The 13,561-nt window shown below is 55.0% G+C and overlaps 5 protein-coding genes across 5 annotated transcripts; 3 read left to right on the top strand and 2 right to left on the bottom strand.

Annotated features, from left to right (window-relative positions):
• Window positions 1–527: 527 nt before the first annotated feature.
• Window positions 528–2,701, bottom strand: CDEST_02964 (Putative zn(2)Cys(6) fungal-type DNA-binding domain-containing protein). Its single transcript, XM_062919123.1, has 3 exons — window positions 2,535–2,701; window positions 2,217–2,478; window positions 528–2,153 (listed from the first exon to the last, which is right to left on the bottom strand). The coding sequence occupies exons 2-3, from the start codon at window positions 2,284–2,286 to the stop codon at window positions 787–789; spliced, it is 1,437 nt and encodes a 478-aa protein (XP_062775174.1). The 5' UTR covers window positions 2,287–2,478; window positions 2,535–2,701; the 3' UTR covers window positions 528–786.
• A 1,397-nt stretch (window positions 2,702–4,098) lies between these two features.
• On the top strand, window positions 4,099–6,741 carry CDEST_02965 (Putative BOP1 domain, WD40/YVTN repeat-like-containing domain superfamily). The gene is made up of 2 exons (XM_062919124.1): window positions 4,099–4,853; window positions 4,907–6,741. Exons 1-2 carry the CDS (start codon window positions 4,158–4,160, stop codon window positions 6,530–6,532), a joined length of 2,322 nt encoding a protein of 773 aa, XP_062775175.1. The 5' UTR covers window positions 4,099–4,157; the 3' UTR covers window positions 6,533–6,741.
• A 234-nt stretch (window positions 6,742–6,975) lies between these two features.
• Window positions 6,976–9,109, top strand: CDEST_02966 (uncharacterized protein). The gene is made up of 3 exons (XM_062919125.1): window positions 6,976–7,940; window positions 8,030–8,322; window positions 8,398–9,109. The coding sequence occupies exons 1-3, from the start codon at window positions 7,784–7,786 to the stop codon at window positions 8,779–8,781; spliced, it is 834 nt and encodes a 277-aa protein (XP_062775176.1). The 5' UTR covers window positions 6,976–7,783; the 3' UTR covers window positions 8,782–9,109.
• Window positions 9,110–9,812: 703 nt separating this feature from the next.
• On the top strand, window positions 9,813–11,636 carry CDEST_02967 (Putative short-chain dehydrogenase/reductase SDR, NAD(P)-binding domain superfamily). The gene is made up of 3 exons (XM_062919126.1): window positions 9,813–10,535; window positions 10,618–10,913; window positions 10,978–11,636. Exons 1-3 carry the CDS (start codon window positions 10,142–10,144, stop codon window positions 11,455–11,457), a joined length of 1,170 nt encoding a protein of 389 aa, XP_062775177.1. The 5' UTR covers window positions 9,813–10,141; the 3' UTR covers window positions 11,458–11,636.
• Window positions 11,637–11,932: 296 nt separating this feature from the next.
• On the bottom strand, window positions 11,933–13,459 carry CDEST_02968 (Putative S-adenosyl-L-methionine-dependent methyltransferase superfamily; the record flags this gene model as incomplete). The annotated part of the gene is made up of 8 exons (XM_062919127.1): window positions 11,933–12,002; window positions 12,064–12,489; window positions 12,555–12,692; window positions 12,811–12,848; window positions 12,912–13,066; window positions 13,160–13,201; window positions 13,265–13,355; window positions 13,430–13,459. 8 exons carry the CDS (start codon window positions 13,457–13,459, stop codon window positions 11,933–11,935), a joined length of 990 nt encoding a protein of 329 aa, XP_062775178.1.
• Window positions 13,460–13,561: the final 102 nt, after the last annotated feature.

Here is a 13,561-nt window from a genome sequence, read left to right on the forward strand (position 1 = left end):
ACGTTCGGTCCTCTTGGAATTGCTCGACATTGGGGTTCATTTTATGATTTTATGTAACAAGACTCCATAAACAAGGAGACATTGTCACACGAACAACAAAGGATCACAACAGCCAAGCCGAGTCATCCTAATTTCCTGTGGCCTACACGACTCGTTGTCTGCCCTTAACGCCAACCTCAGTAGACGCCCGTTGCTCGACGTCGTCCCTGGCGTCAACCCGTCGGCCAGCGAAGAAAGGGGTTCGTTCGTTAATCGTTGCAGGCCCTCAGCCAACCATGTGTTTCGTTGACAGCTGGAATGTATTCCGCTCAATAGTCTTTCCTTCGGGTCCGTCCCGAGGATCTGGTTGCCCAGCTGTAGCCTGGAAATCTCACCCGCTGGCATCCATCCACCGCCCACCCCTCCCCCGAAGCCGTTATGACATGGAACGTTGTCTTTGTGGCCGGTATCATCTTTGCCTGCTATTGGATTTTTTCCGTGACAGCACCTTGCGAATACTGCCCGCCGCGACGGGCTTGCTGTTTGTGGTTGGAATGATCATGCGGGAGATGTGGTAAGCTTGGTGATGAGTGGAATGCTTCAATTTCTCGGCCCACTACCCCTTCGCGGCCACTAGTAGGGATCAACACAATTCCCTCCATATCCCGGGACTTGGGATTTAACACTCGCAAGAATTTCTTCACGTTGGCGTTTATATTTTTACTCCATACAGTGCGCTTGCCGTGTTGCATGTGTACGAGCCGCTGTGTCCGTTCACTGCGACCAAAAACTCGGAATCTCCAAAAATCAAGCAATCACCAGCTTGTCCAGAGCAACCCGCGCAATCTCTATAATCTTCAAACAGTGTCGATCCTCCTTCCTATCGGTTTGCCCCTGAGGGACCATCAGGTTGTGGGACGTCTGCAGCATGGGGTGAGGTAGCCCGGCAGCGACCATGTCATCCAACTGATTGTGTCGGTTGTTTGACCTGTCTTCCATCTCTTTTATGACGTCCCGGAGGCCGAGGTGATGATATGGCTCCGCAGTCCCCGTTCCATTATTCTTCTCAAAGTCATGTCCATAAACGTCAATTTTCAGAAGCCCCCGGACTGAAAGCCTCCAATCGTCCGGGTCCATTTCTCGGTTGTCAACCAAATCCATGGCGCCGCATGTCTTGCCTCGCCTGCGCAACTCGCCCCAGAGCCCACCATATTCGGCGAAGCAGAATTTTATGCATCTACCTTCTTTCCTAGCCTGGGCGGCTTCGCTATCAATGAGCTCGAGGATTTTGGCGTAAGCATTGGCAGTTGATGGGAGGATGGCGCCAAGCATCATAGTGTTCTGGAATGCTTGCATCGGTGGCGGCTTCGTTATATCGGTAAGGCTGCACGCCGGACAGTGAATAACGTCGTGGGCCACCCGAGCTGCTGACCTGGCGATGGCCATGGCGATCTTGACGTCGTTTGGCAGCCTCGATAAGGAGTCCAGGGAGAGGAAGATCTGAGAGAGGCAGGAACATGATGTGTTGTTGTACGGTTTGACAGCAGGCTCTGGCTCTTTGTTGATGCCATCGTCAGCGGTTGTGTTGGCAGAAGAAGGCGATTCGGGGATGCTGATGCTGGTGCTGAGCGTGTGGGATATCTCGGACGATGTGGGAGGGGAAACAATAGGCGCCGTTCCGGGCACATGTGCCAAGAGCATGTCAGTAAAGCTGTTGTTGATATCTTGAGGTAAGTCTTCGTCAGTAGAGTCACTTTCATCAAAGTTGATGCCACCTAACAGGTCAACGCCCCCGACACCAAACTGAAAATCTCCAGCTGAGTACCGTGGCTCGGCGTAGGCCATGGTAAGGCTCGACAGCTCAGGCGGCAGCGTGGACGGCGGCAGGTCTTCCAAAGGAGAGAGCAAGTCGAGGTAATTGATGTTGGAGTAGTCTTGGGCGAACAAAGCCGAGAAGTCAGCGTCTAAAGTCGCTTGCGTGACGAGTGGCATCTGCAGCTGCTGGTCCGCAGTCTGAGGCTTGGCCAAGGGGGGCTCTTCCTCAGGCTCTTCGACGTGTCTACGCTTCCGTGGGCGGCCCATCTGTTTTTGGGGCGAGTAGACACATCTCAGACCCTCTCTCTTACAGCGTGAGCAGCCATCAGGCTCCTTGGTGCAAGCCAGCTTTCGCGAACCTGAAATATGCTCATTAACAAAGAAAACCTCGTCTGAGTGAGACGAGACGGACATGGACGTACGGCACTCATCACACGCGCGATGCTTGACGACACCGTCCACCGGCTTGGACTGAGGACTACTTTGAGGCATGGCTTGATATGATCAAGGGATAGGGGGTATAGAGAGGCTTGGTCGCGATTGCCTGACAATATGTGACGGACGAACTATTCCGATAACTCGGAACTTTCCACACTGCTGGAAGCGCGGCGTCTGGGAGGGTTATATATAAGTGACGGGAATTGTGTGCAGTCGATGAGATGCTGGCATCTGTGGCTCTACTGACTTGCTCTGCTGTTAGGCAGCGACAACAGCAAGGGGGTACAACGATGTCTTGCTACCTTGGCTTGTGGCTTGTTTTCCAGCTGAATCCCGGGGTATCTTTGTTTTGGGGCCACGCTATCCACGAGATGGAAGCATGCGTGTGTGGCGACACTGAAGACTAAGGTGAGATGTGGAAGTAATGATGGTGGGAACGATTGAGGGGCAGATTGGCGGGATGGAGAAGACATACGAGCGAGGTCAAAGGGAAGGGACTACGGCGTCGGTGTCTAAGGTTGGCAGCCACGCCTTATGTCAGACCCTCCTCCCCCTAAAACTAACTCAGTCATTTTTAGAGTCAGGGATCTATACGTAGAGGCACCTCAACTACCGCGGCGTAAGTACCACTTTGACCTGGGTATCACGGAGCTCAAGACTGTGGACGAGGTACTTCCTGCTAGGCGCTTAGGCTAGGTTACCGTTAAAGCCGCACCGGGTTCTCTGTCATCATATCGAGAGTACCTCCCAGGCAGCAAGATAGCTGGCCAACTTGCCTAAAAAGTAGCGTGTGCTATTCTTTAAGATTCGTTCCGTACTCAGTACTGCTACTCGTGCCGATGCATAGAAGTCACCAACTTCAATGCGTGGCCCAGAGAGGTCACGAAAACAAGCTCCCGTGTCATATTGGTACGCGAACGAGTTCAGGTTCCAACGCCTACATCGCTTTTGTGTCAGACGACATTGCCAAGCGCACCACAAACCCAAGCCCTTTGAGTCATCGGCACGGTGAAGTAGCATCAGTATTACGCTGAAGTTACGGCGCCAGCAAGTTGAGAAGCTTCTCCCTCCCTCTCGGTGCAGTCCGGAGCCTCTTGCTCGCCATCGGCATTAGTGGGCCGACAATGGAACATTGGAACCCTCACACAGCGATTCCCTTGAGAGCATGGTGAGATCTCGCAATGCACGCCCTGTGCGCTGCGAGGATTCGACGATGTGTTCAACTTGTGTCAAGGAGACGTTCAGCTACATTCCGCGTGGTTCAGCGCTGTGCTGAGTCCATCGGTGCCAAGAACCCACGTCGTACTCGCTGTTAATCGTCTCGAATCATCTAATGCTACGTTGTAGTGTGCCCAGCGCTGGTGGTTGTTCCCGGCTAGCAGTGTAGCAGCTGAAGAGCGCTCTGTAGGGCATCCCCATGCACTGGCAGCAACATGACAACTACAAGCGTTCAGGTATTTGGACGACTCACCCGGCGGCAGCCATCGTGGCGCCCTCCCCATTCTTGGAAACATGCAACTGCGCCACTTCTTCTCGAACCCGAGCACGTATCACTACTGAATCATGACGCCGGACAGTGAGATCAGAGATGCCCCGTCTCCCTGCATTGGTGCTATGCTTTGTTGTGTTGCAATACGAATTGGGAGGTGCTGAGAGTGCTTGTTGCAGGGCGCGTATGCAGGGCAGATTCCCGGGCGTTCCTATTTCATATTCGTTTTTGGGGAAGGAAGGCCCTTCGAAGCGACTCCACTCGATCCATCTCAGCCAACCCCGCTAGGCGGTGTGGAGCGCGCTAGCACCGTCTGACGGCAGAAAAAAAATTCCAGAGCAGTCGCTCGCTCAACCCGCCAGCACCTGCATCGCGAATTGAAGCTCCAAAAATAGCCATTTCACCACGTTTTGGCTTGTCATTTTCCCACCACAAAATGCCGGCACGACAAGCGTTAGGCAAGCGGAAGGAACCGCAGGCGGAAGCCCCCGTGCCCGTCGACGACGAATTTGGCAATGCAGCCTTGGAGGGCGTCTTTTCTCAGAGTGAGGATGATTCCGACTACGAAGAGACCTCCGAGTCGGACGGCGACGACAATGTCTTGAACGGCGAATTGTCAGAGGATGACGACGAGGACGAAGAGGAGGATATCTTGAGTGACGATATCCCTTCTGACGTCGACGACGAAGAAATCGCCTCGAAACTCAGGTCGACAAATCTCGACAAGGACTCTGCCGCTGCTGCCATTGGCGACGAAGACGACCAACCCAACTACAGAATCGTCAAGGACGCCAATGGTAACGAGCGCTACGAGTACGACGAGGTTGATCCCAACTACGACTCCGACGACACCGATGCTGCCGAGCCTGTCAACACCATTGGCAACATCCCTCTGTCCTTCTACGATTCATACCCTCATATCGGATACGACATCAATGGCAAGAAGATCATGCGCCCTGCTGCTGGCGAGGCGTTGGATGCTCTGCTAGATTCCATCGAGATCCCCAAGGGCTGGACTGGGTTGACGGACCCTCAGACAGGCAAGCCTCTCAACCTGACCCAGGACGAGCTCGAGCTTTTGCGCCGCGTCCAGATGAACGAGGTTCCGGAGGAAGGCTACGACCCCTACCCCGTAAGTATCCGGTGCCCCAATGCACGACTCTCGGAAATGCTGACAAGACCCAGGAAATGGTTCACTGGTTCACCGCACACGAGGAGAAGATGCCCCTGAGCGCGGCGCCCGAGCCGAAACGCCGCTTCGTCCCCTCCAAGCACGAGGCCAAGAGGATCGCCAAGCTCGTCAAGGCCATCAAGGAGGGACGCATCCTGCCCTACAAGCCGCCCGAAGAGAGGGAGAAGGAAGAGGCCGAGAAGGAAGAGAACTATTACGACATCTGGGCCAACGAGGAAGAGCGCCCGCCGCACGTCATGAACATCCCGGCGCCCAAGCTCCCGCCCCCTGGCTACGACCTCAGTTACAACCCTCCCCCAGAGTACCTCCCGACAGAAGCCGAGAAGGAAGAATGGGAGAAGGCCGACCCCGAGGATAGAGAGAAGGAGTACCTCCCGGCCCAGTTTGATTCGCTGCGCAAGGTTCCCGCCTATGGCGAGTTCGTCAAGGAGCGCTTCGAGCGTTGCCTTGACCTCTACCTCGCCCCTCGCGTGCGCAAGAACAGGCTCAACATCGACCCCGCGTCGCTTCTTCCCAAACTTCCCCGCCCCGAAGAGCTCAGGCCCTTCCCCACGGCCTGCCAAACTGTCTTCCGTGGCCACGAAGGTCGCGTGCGCTCTTCGGCCATCAGCCCTGACGGCGAGTGGCTTGCAAGCGGTGGCGACGATGGTACTGTGCGCCTGTGGCATCTCCGTACCGGTCGCCAGGAGTGGATGGCCAAGCTTAGCGTTGATGAGGCTGTGAACGTCGTCCGCTGGCGCCCGAATAAGGAGACTTTCATCTTGGCGGCAGCCGCTGGCGAGGATATTTTCTTTGCGGTCCCTCCCCGCGGTGCCGACGGCATCGACAAGGCCAGCCGTGACATTCTGGACGCCGGCTTCGGTTACGCTGCGCAAAACCCTCAGCCGACGGCTCCCGTCACCAAGGAGCACCCCGGAAAGTGGGCAAGGCCTGGCTCCAAGCTCGAGTCTGCCGGCGTGCTGCTCAAGGCTACTGTGAGGTCTGTCATCAAGGTCATCAACTGGCACAGACGCGGTGACTTCCTCAGCACCGTCTCTCCCAACGGTCAGCGTAGCGCTGTCGCCATCCACACACTCTCGAAGCATCTGACACAGATTCCCTTCCGCAAGCTGCCCGGCCTCGCCCAGTCGGCTCAGTTCCACCCTTCGCGACCCCTCTTCTTCGTCGCGACTCAGCGCATGATTCGCTGCTACGATCTCCAGAGGCAGGAGCTCATCAAGGTCATCCAGCCAGGTGCCCGCTGGATCTCGTCCTTTGATATCCACTCGGGTGGTGACAACATTGTTGTCGGGTCCTACGACAGACGCCTGCTGTGGCACGACCTCGACCTTTCCAACCGCCCCTACAAGACGATGCGCTTCCACTCGGAAGCTATCCGTGCCGTCAAGTACCACCGCAGCTTCCCCCTGTTCGCAGATGCCAGTGACGACGGCACGCTGCAGATCTTCCACGGCAAGGTCGTCAGTGATCTCATGGAGAACCCGACCATTGTGCCCGTTAAGATGCTCAAGGGTCATAAGATTGTCAACAAGCTCGGTGTCCTCGACGTGGACTGGCATCCTACGGAGCCCTGGTGCGTGAGTGCCGGCGCCGACGGCACCTGTATCCTTTGGACCTAATTCATAAGTCTCTGGCGGGGGGATACCTGTGAGGTTTTGAAGAACAAAAGACAGCGAGGCGTTGGGAAGAACCAAAAAGCACCAAAATAAAATCTCGAAAAAACTAGACAATCGTGTTGCTTTTTTCACTTTGTTCATGTCAGATAGGTAGTTCGCCTGGATTTACCCGCAGGAAGGTGTCAATAATGGATGTCGAATTTGTGCCAATGCTTCCTTCCATCTTGCTCAAGCTTTCGACATGTGGTCGATGCCGCGCGATGCCACTGACCATTTGACGGAAGAAACCCCCTAAGGTGAGGACGGGCTGCACCCAGGCTGGCAAGGACAAGAGGACGTCTCCTTGGCGGCGGCAGACGGTGCCGAAGGGTCCGAAGAGGCCGGAGAACCCACCGCGCCAGCGCAAGGTGTTGGCTGCAAGTTTGATTAGGCGTTGGACCGTGCGTCACGGCGTCTCATCTCTCATTGACGGAACACATGCCCCCCATCTTTTTTCTAGCCCCCCGAGCCTCGAGGACAGCGACAATGCGGTGGATGCTTGCAAATTGACGCATTCTGCCGACCCCTTCCTCTCGGTTGTCATATCCAATCTGAAACCTGCCCTGCATCAAGACGGCGTCACATACGCGGGGCTGCCGTGTGCTCGCATATCGTACTGTCCACTGTGGTGGGATGGCCGGTGGAACGCCTGGTCCGGTTGTCGCCATCCGGGACGACAACGGCATGATGGCCCAGGACCTTGGATGCTCTTGGTCTGCCGTCCATTACGTCGGATCGCCACTGTCATTGAGGAGGGGAGGTGTTTACGGCGTAGCAGCAGAGGAATATCATATGTCGAGGCCCCCCTTCCAAGAATGGGCTGGCACCCCCATTCATTCTCTTGGGGTCTCTGTTCCGATCCTGGTCCTGTTTGTCTTTCTGAACGAACCTTCTCCCACCAACCCCATCCATCCTTGTGTTTTTCTACTCGGAGGTGTGGCCCGTATGCTCAATCTCATTTCCCTGATCCGATCCATCATCCAGCATCGAAATAACCATCTGGCTTCTAGGGCCGCGTTCCCACTTTTTCCCACTGCTTTTTTCCCTGCCGGAGGCTTAGATGCTTCAGGTGGGCTACGTAAATAACCAATTGCTGCCCTCCCGCGTGGGCGCATATGTCGTTGCACCTGCCACTCTGCTTCCGTACCCTTTCTCGATATTCCTTTCTTGCTGTCCGGCTGCTCACTTGCGGCATTATCTTTCCTTTTGCCCGCCATGGTCTATACGTCTCCCGTCTCGTACGCGGCCGCGCTGCTGTCAGTGTTCGCGACCTTCGGCTCGGCCCAAAACTTCACAATCTCCAACGGCCAGATTTTCACACCAGGCCTCATTATCTTGAATGCTCCTCAACCGGGAACCCCGCTGGGCGGAGGTTAGTAGTCGGACCCGAAAGGCCCTCGTTCGATGGGCGGATTAAAAGATTGCAAAAGTGAAGGACCTTTCTAACATAGACGGATACAGAGAACCTTCATGTCTCACTGGACGTGTCGACGAACGGCAAGATGCCGCTGCCACCGTACGCCGAGGACAGCCCAACCAAGATCTTCAACGTGACCATGTTCCTGTCGAGCTACACCACAGGCCGCAACCTCACCATCACAAACGGCACGGCGACGGCTAATAACGCTAGCCTCGGGAATATCATGTACCAGGAGCCCGGCAGCACGGTGAAACACGTCAACTGGATCTGGCCCGATTGTCTGGTTGGTGACGGCCAGCCCAGCTCGGCCGACAGCGACCGCGGCGCCTACAACGTAAGACGCGCACATCGGGGGCGAATGACGTGATGCTTTAAGAGAACGACCCAGACTGACACGCTGCGGCCTTAGATTTCCATTCGTCAAAATTTCCGCCTCAACGGCGAGGACCACTACACAATCTTCGACGTGCCCATCTCGGTGACCAACAGAATTCAGGAGAAGGACGGCCGACCGTCGTGCGACGCGCTCAACAACGCGCTCCTGACGGAGGAGGAACTCGACGCGCCGAACGCCAACGCCGTCGGCGTGCTCTTCGCACCGGGTGGCTCGACCACTGTCGAGGTTAAGTCCGGTGGCGGCGCCGATAGCGGCAGCGGCGGCGGCGACGGGCTCGGCGGGCCCAAGCCGGAGGCGTCACCCGGCGATGGGCTCGGTGCGGGAAGCAGCTTGAGCTGGAGGGACGGCGCGCACTGGCTGTGCCTCGTGAGCATCGGCGCCGCGCTGATGCTTTGAAGAGACCGAGAGAGTTGGTGCATGAGTAAGGGAGACCCTTTTCTTCTATTTTTCTTTACCTTTCATGATACCCGGACACAGAGGCCTGTATTAGTACATATTCCTTAATCGAGTTCGCGTGGGTGGGTTGGTGAATTTGTGGCTGCGCGGTCACGAGACCGTCCGTTGCGGTGTATTTCAACACACAGACATTTCCAACGGTTGAAAACCATCCCTCATGCCCTTCTAGAAAGCCTTTGACTTTCAGGATTTGACCGAGGCCTGGGTTAAGGGTGTTGCAGATGAAGAAAGACTCTGGGGAAAAGAAACCAGCCAGGTCTGGTCTTTCTCGCTACCTTTACCTCCAATACCGACCTAGTGTAGGTAGGCAGGTTGGTGGGTGCGGTTGCCCTCCTTGCAGAGACAATCGTCCCTTCTCCACTCGCAACACCACCCTGGCTCGGTGACCAGCCGCGACGACGTCCCCTGCCCATCCCACGGCCCCATGCCGACGAACTGCTTTCTGAAAAGGGTAAGAGGCACGCCTGCCTTTCCTGGTGCTCCGGCGGCCGGCCGGTGCATACCAACGCGCCAACGCCTCATATGCGGGTCACCACCTTGTACACACGCAATCACACACATCCACACATACACACCCTTTTTCTCCCTCTCTCTATCTTTTCCTGTTCGGCATGACATGCTGGCACTGGGCTCTAGCTTGCGAGTCGATCGCCTTTTTGTCTGTCCTATCAGAGCTCTCGCTTCCCCAGCTTCTGCATCCCCTGCTAGCTAGTCGACACGTCGACTGGCAAGTTTGCAATGGTTCCCCCAGGATTCCCCGCACCCTGGCCGTCCTACCATGTTACTAGACCTCGGCTCGCGTGCTTGTGTAGCTGTGGGAAAGCTATCAGCTCGTCATGAGATGTGAATCAGACTTGAGAGGACCGGCTTCTTCTGCCAAGGAGCGGGCGGCTGGAGCTGGTCATGTCGCCTGCGCTGTACGACAAACCCTTGTCCTTCTGGCCTCTTTCTGACTGTCGACCCCCGTCAATCAAGACCTTAAGTATGGGGTTGTTGCCGCCAGAATTATGGTGGTCTGATGTCCAGATTCTTCGCTTCTTCAAAACTCCAAACACCCCTGGACTCGTTAGCCGGGTCTCACGATTTCAACCTTATACGCGCCACCGCGAGGCTGGGAGGCACCAATTTCGAAAGCACAGATATAAGCTTCTTGTCGACAAGACATTGAACATCCCGTCCCGCCGTGTAGCGTGATTCATTTGTTGTCGCGTTATAGAAAGCCACCATCACATCGTCAGGGCATCGTCGTCCATCACCGACCCCAAGACTCGCGAACATCGTCAACGACAGCTCGCCCAATATGCCGATGCACCAGGGCTTCCTCCCGCGCGAGGGTCTTACCGCCGACCCTATCTTTCGCCTCATCGCCCGTACCGCCTTAAACCCGGCCCTGATGCTGCCGCTTCTGCTCCTCGCCCGTTACACCAAGAAGGGAGGCGACCTCGCCATCCTGCATCCGACGGCCTTTGCGCGCATCAAGTTTCTGGCATACTGCGCCCTCACGCGATGGGCGAGCAGTTGGCTTTCGCGGCGTACGCTGAACAACTGGGTTACCGACCGATATGACTGGCGCAGGGAGATTGTTCTGGTGACGGGCGGTGCCGGTGGAATTGGAGGCCATGTTGTCCAGTTGCTGGCTGAGCGAGGTATTACTGTCGTGGTGTTGGATATCCAAGACCTGACCTTCGCATCTGGTGAGTTTTCATTTACTGTTTGCAATATCATCTGGGGAGGGGACGGGCATCATGGTCTTGGGTGACTGAACCTCATCGACAGGCTCCAACGTGCACTACTTCAAGTGTGACATCACCTCAACCGAGAAGCTTGCCGCCGTATCCAATGAGATTCGAGCCAAAGTCGGCCATCCGACAGTGCTCATCAACAATGCCGGCGTGGCGCGCGGCAAGACCGTCTTTGACTCGACGGAGCGTGATATCCGCTTCACCTTTGACGTCAACACGCTCTCGCACTACTGGACAGCCAAAGAGTTCCTTCCGAACATGGCCAAGAACAACCACGGCATGATCGTGACGGTTGCGTCGTTTGCGAGCTACTTATGCGTTCCCAATATGGTATAAAAAAAACACATGTCGGTGAAAAACATGACTGTACTGGGTGTTGACCAACTCGACATAGGTCGACTACGGCTCCTCAAAGGCCGCCGCAATGGCGTTCCATGAAGGCATCACGGCTGAGCTCAATACCCGCTACAACGCGCCGCGGGTGCGCACCGTGCTCGTCAATCAGGGCTACACCAAGACGCCGCTCTTCACAGGGTACCAACAGGGCGTCGAATTTATTCTCCCGGCGCTCGAGCCCCAGACGGTCGCGGACGCCATTGTGAAGCAGGTCCTCGCTGGTGAGAGCGGGCAGATCGTCCTGCCGGCCTACGGCAATATGCTTACAGCACTGAGGGCGTTCCCGCACTGGTACCAGCACAAGCTGCGTGGCGAGTCGAAGAAGTTGATGGCGAACTTCTCGGGGAGGCAGGTCGTGAAGGACGTCGAGGGGTTCTATCAAAAAAAAGGGAAGGGCGTTGAGGGTGAGCAGGAGAGGCCGGAAGAAAGCACTGTGCTTGTGGCAGAGCCCGTTCCTGGCCGGAGTGGTATCGAGTGAGGGAAGGTTGAAAAGAGGATGAGATATAATTCGTGTGAGACTAGACCGATGAGGCTACGCTCTTACTCGGCCTGTCAACATTGATTGGCATAGTATGTCTATATGATGTAACTCAGGCATCTCGAATAGCCGAGGATTTAATAATTAAATACCAAAGTGTCGAGGTCACTCAGGCTACGAGCAAACCGCAAACGCGGCAATAACGCAAGGGCATTACCCGAATGAGCCTTGATTCGGAGATCATCAGCTTCGGGCACGTGTTGTGTTTATGATACTCTGTACACTGTCTAACCAACTTTCACTGTAATACAATAATGAAGAGAGAGAAGACGGTAGAATAGGTGCTGGATAGTCGAGATGCTCTTACTGCGACGCCAACTAGCGATCAAAAATCTTAGATAACATACACAACATAGATGTGTCTACTGTTGAGCCCAACAACGGTCCCTTTCTGATAAAAAATGAGTCTTTGGACTCATTCCAATTTCGGCTCCGGATCACCACCCCCACCTTGACGTAGCGGCTTTCTTCCAACGATGGAGTAGCTGCTCCCAATGTCAGTCCAACAGCAGTGCAACATGGGCATGAGACTAGCAAGTCACTGACATATTCCAATAAGCATGGATGCTTTGGTCCCTAGCCTCCCTCCTCACGTCGACGAGGAAGGTCTCGACTTCGACTCGCGTCCAACTATGCGCCCGCGTAAACGGCGCCATGGCAAACGCCTCCAGGCCCGCCAAGAGATTCTCACCGTTCCACAACCCCAGCTCCTGGAGTCTTTTGTCGCGGGGCCACGCATTCACGGGCCACTTGTACCTCTTGATCTCGACATCGACGAAGCCAATTTCGTTACGCATTAAGTCGACAAGCTTTGGGATATCTTGGTACCCCCGACCTAGCTTCACGGATGCCTCGAGAAGGAGGGCACAGTACTTTGCGAGCGCGGACGTGGATCGCTCGAGGGTACCGTCGTCAGACGATGGCATGATGTCGGATTCTTGGAGCTCAAGGTAGCCCCCCGGGGTGAGGTTTCTATTGCAACATTTGAGCACAACTACTTTTGTTTTCTCCGATAGAAAAGTGGTCTGTGACTCAACTCATAACATCTTTGGAGATAGTCTTTCCAGTCTGCGATGCTCGAGGTCATCATCCGACTGTGGATGTAGTCGAAATCGTCGTCAAAAATCCACTCATCTTCGATATCGCCGACCTCGAAGTCGACATTCGGGGGAACGCTAAACGTGTGAGTGAGATGGCAGGGCTCTGTGGGCGACAGGAAACACCGATTTGGAACGGGAAACGACGACGTCCATCTGAAATGGGGGAAACTCAAAGGATCGTATGTGGACTTACGAAGTAGTTCGACAAGGAGAGAGATCAATGCCCAGAACCTGGCATCAATCAGCTGTCTGTAATAAAAGCTCTCGTCATCGCGGGCGCTGTGAGAAACTCACTTCCGCCTCTGGGTGTTCGTCACCAAAGTCGACGGCCCAGATCCCCGTCCCGGTTCCGACGTCTAAGACTCTACCGACCTCGGCGCCCTTTTGACACGGCGGGGCGAAGCCGAGCTTGTCGTCGAAAGTGAGCAGGAAGATGTTGTGTTGAAGATCTTGAGTTTTCGTCAGTGTAAAGCCTTCAATTACTGGCGACATGCCAATCGGTGTATGAGTATGTGTATCCGCCAATGACAAGAGTAACTTGCCTAATCTCTCCTGCTCTGCGAGGTCATTTGGGATGTTGTATTCTGTCAATTGGTGTCTGAGTAAGAGTAGATAGAACATAGATAAAGGCGTTGTAGTGTGCTCACTTCCATCCTTATACCGGTGATATGTCCTCCCGTTCTCAACTCTGTAGTTGAAGATTGAGCTGCTTATACTCAATCCAGAGGGCAGCAAGTTCTGATACGATTAGGAACGATTTATTCTCCCGGTAACATCATTCAAATTGTTGTGAAGAGCAAAAGACAGCTTACAGAGTCAACGTTGAACTCATCTACCTCCATTGGCGTGTGAGCACATCCACAATTGTCTTCATGCATCTCTGATGATGGGGCCAGAATGAAATCTTCAGGTGGTTGCGTCAAAGAGAAGAAGAAGAAACCCCG

This window comes from Colletotrichum destructivum, chromosome 2, assembly GCF_034447905.1.
Source record: "Colletotrichum destructivum chromosome 2, complete sequence".
Taxonomy (NCBI): domain Eukaryota; kingdom Fungi; phylum Ascomycota; class Sordariomycetes; order Glomerellales; family Glomerellaceae; genus Colletotrichum; species Colletotrichum destructivum.

Bases quoted from the DNA above. Each gene is read 5' to 3' on its own strand.
- CDEST_02964 (XM_062919123.1), bottom strand. From the start codon at position 2,286: ATGCCTCAAAGTAGTCCTCAGTCCAAGCCGGTGGACGGTGTCGTCAAG. The intron at 2,154-2,216 runs GTACGTCCATGT...AGCATATTTCAG, and splicing joins TCGCGCGTGTGATGAGTGCC to GTTCGCGAAAGCTGGCTTGC.
- CDEST_02965 (XM_062919124.1), top strand. From the start codon at position 4,158: ATGCCGGCACGACAAGCGTTAGGCAAGCGGAAGGAACCGCAGGCGGAA. The intron at 4,854-4,906 runs GTAAGTATCCGG...GACAAGACCCAG, and splicing joins AAGGCTACGACCCCTACCCC to GAAATGGTTCACTGGTTCAC.
- CDEST_02966 (XM_062919125.1), top strand. From the start codon at position 7,784: ATGGTCTATACGTCTCCCGTCTCGTACGCGGCCGCGCTGCTGTCAGTG. The intron at 7,941-8,029 runs GTTAGTAGTCGG...AGACGGATACAG, and splicing joins GGGAACCCCGCTGGGCGGAG to AGAACCTTCATGTCTCACTG. The intron at 8,323-8,397 runs GTAAGACGCGCA...CTGCGGCCTTAG, and splicing joins GCGACCGCGGCGCCTACAAC to ATTTCCATTCGTCAAAATTT.
- CDEST_02967 (XM_062919126.1), top strand. From the start codon at position 10,142: ATGCCGATGCACCAGGGCTTCCTCCCGCGCGAGGGTCTTACCGCCGAC. The intron at 10,536-10,617 runs GTGAGTTTTCAT...CCTCATCGACAG, and splicing joins AGACCTGACCTTCGCATCTG to GCTCCAACGTGCACTACTTC. The intron at 10,914-10,977 runs GTATAAAAAAAA...AACTCGACATAG, and splicing joins ACTTATGCGTTCCCAATATG to GTCGACTACGGCTCCTCAAA.